The sequence below is a fragment of the Pyrus communis genome, chromosome 7 (genome assembly GCF_963583255.1).
Source record: "Pyrus communis chromosome 7, drPyrComm1.1, whole genome shotgun sequence".
Classification (NCBI taxonomy): domain Eukaryota; kingdom Viridiplantae; phylum Streptophyta; class Magnoliopsida; order Rosales; family Rosaceae; genus Pyrus; species Pyrus communis.
In genome coordinates this window covers 2822437-2825000 of record NC_084809.1, presented here as the reverse complement: position 1 = coordinate 2825000, position 2564 = coordinate 2822437, and the positions used below count along the sequence as shown (strand labels likewise).

Here is a 2564-nt window from a genome sequence, read left to right as displayed (position 1 = left end):
TATAACCCACAAACATGACTCACCGGGTTGAGAGCACCACCCAAAATATGATGCAAAGTGCGAATTTCTGAAATCAATTTCATGGAACCGCTAATGCAACCAGCAAGGACCTGAAATAAGGTACTGATACTTGATCTTCCCCTCAACAACTACACAAGAGAATGAAACAAATGCAAACCTGATCTTCCCCTCAACAACTACTGTCGTTGGATTTCCATACCGCCCGTATTCAAAACTCGTCGCGCGTTTCTCCTGCAACAAGGCAAAAGGGCAATAAGCCATCACGGAACATCAGTCACCAGCTACCCAACACATAAAACACAAGTTTATTTTCTCTTTGAAGTTTCAAACTTTTGCAGCGTATTATATAATGGGGGTAAAGGTGCAGGAAGATTAAATTTGTAAATTAAATTTTAGAAACTAAAGAACATAGAAACTGATGATTGGTTTATTACTTGAGCGTTGGTAAATGTGTTCATTTTTATTAGTGACACATCATTTAGTTTGCAAATTTTGTCTCTAAATTTAGTCTTCCTAGCATTACCCGTAAAGGATAAATTATAATTGACTTTTTAGGCAAAATGGTCTATAAGATTTGCATAACACATCATTTTGGTCTCTGAGGTTGAAAATCAATGGAAATGATCCCTGAGATTGTCCACCATCCATTATTTTGGACATTCTGTTAAGTGTGCTGGAGCTCTTAGCTGAAAGTTTGGGCAATTTTCAAAGTTTCGTAACTCAATCATTTCTTAACCAAATTCGACCCATGATGTATCAAATGAAGATAGTAAAGTATAGAACAAGATTATACCCATTTGGAAGCCCAGTGATTGTTGGAGATGGCCAGAAAATAACCTGAAAGGTGACTGATCCGCAAAAAAATGGAAAACTCGTCAGAAATTGGGTAAACTTTAAACGTTCATAACTTCTTCAATACTTAACGAAATTGAGTGATTCAAAAACGAAAATCATACTTCTCGATGAGACGAAATTGAGAAGTATGATTTTCATTTTTTAATCACTCAATTTCGTTGAGTATTGAAGAATTTATGAACGTTTACAGTTTACCCAGTTTCCGGCTAGTTTTCCAGTTTTCTCGTGAACTAGTCACCTTTCAGGCTATTTTTCGGCCATCTCCGACAACCATTGGGCTTCCAAATAGGTATAATCTTGTTCTACACTTTCCTATCTTCATTTTGATATATTATGAGTCGAATTTGATCAAGAAACGATCGATGAGTTACGAAGTTTTGAAAATTGCCCAAACTTCTAGCCAAGAGCTCTGAGACACTTAACAGAGTTTTTAACGGAATGACCAAAATAATGGATGGTGGACAATCTCAGGAACCATTTATATTGAGTTTCAATCTGAATGACCAAAGTGATGTATTAAACAAATCTCATGGACCATTTTGGCTATAAAGCCTTTCAAAATTTTCAAAACAAATTCGAAGTTTCATACTTTGAAGAAGAGAAGAACATAGCAAAGTGAAAAGGGAGAAAAAGAGGAAGCGGGGAGGGTGACAGTGGGACGAAGAAAAAAGGAGTAAGAGAGGGAGAGGGGAGGAAGATGATGGGTGGAAAAAAAAGAGGAAAACTAATGAAAAGAGCTTGAAAACTTTGAGTTTTAACGATAAGGACAAAATAAAGGGTAAAGTGAATAGCACCAGGATTGACTTTTTAGTGTAAAAATATGATTTTTCATTAAAGTAAATAGTACCGCGGACTTTCATTAAAACTCCCAAAAAAGAGAGGTTAAGAGAGGAAGAAGATTACAAAATAATAAATAAATATATTAATATTAAAATATTAATAGATATTGATTAAATAATATAATAGTAAAATTTGTTATTATTTTGCTTTTTAGTCCGACACTGCACCAAACGCTTCACCAAGTTAATTCAGCTTAGTCTAGTCTAAGTCAGTCCAGCTTAGTCTTTGAAATTAGTCCAGTCTGAAATAGTCCGATACAACAAACGCACACTAATAGCAAATGCCAACAACTTTTGAATTCATTTTGTCCTACATGGAGACTTCGAATACCATTCATATGATTTTTTTTGGGTACTTACAAGCATTAAGTGTCGACATTCTTTAAGTAAGAAATACTAAGGAGATTTTCTTAAAATTTGACTTTGTTCCCTCATAGTTTATTCATGTGTCAATATTACAAAACATGTGCAGAACATGAGGTGGCAGAAAACTCATAAAGAGTCACATTTTTTTAGAGAGTCACCTTAGTATTTCTCCTTTTAAGTTGCCGAACCACGTCTAATGATCATGAATCACCAATTTTAAGACGCTGAATCGGTAAAATACAACGGTCATTGTGTGATGGTACCGTTTGGTACGTGGAACGGGACGGAACAAAGTGGGACAAGGTGTTCCGTCCCACATTTGGTGCACCTAAAACGGGTGGAACGAGCTGTTCCACGGGACGAGTTTTGGGTGAATTTTCGTTCCACCTCACCCCCTGGAACGACTCATTCCACATTCGTGGAACACAAAATTATAACCTCTCCGTCTCCTTCTTCTTCCTCCTTATTTCCATCCGAAGGCAT

General features: G+C 36.3%; 1 protein-coding gene across 1 annotated transcript in view; it reads right to left on the bottom strand.

Annotated features, from left to right (window-relative positions):
- Positions 1-2564, bottom strand: part of LOC137739323 (cystathionine gamma-synthase 1, chloroplastic-like) — a gene marked incomplete at its 3' end in the record, with an annotated part of 3256 nt that extends 692 nt beyond the window's left edge. Inside the window, exons 1-3 of the mRNA XM_068478879.1 lie at positions 2520-2564; positions 179-252; positions 24-90 (exon numbers count right to left, since the gene is read on the bottom strand). Coding sequence (XP_068334980.1) covers positions 24-90; positions 179-252; positions 2520-2564 — 186 coding nt within the window. The remainder of the gene's footprint in view (positions 1-23; positions 91-178; positions 253-2519) is intronic.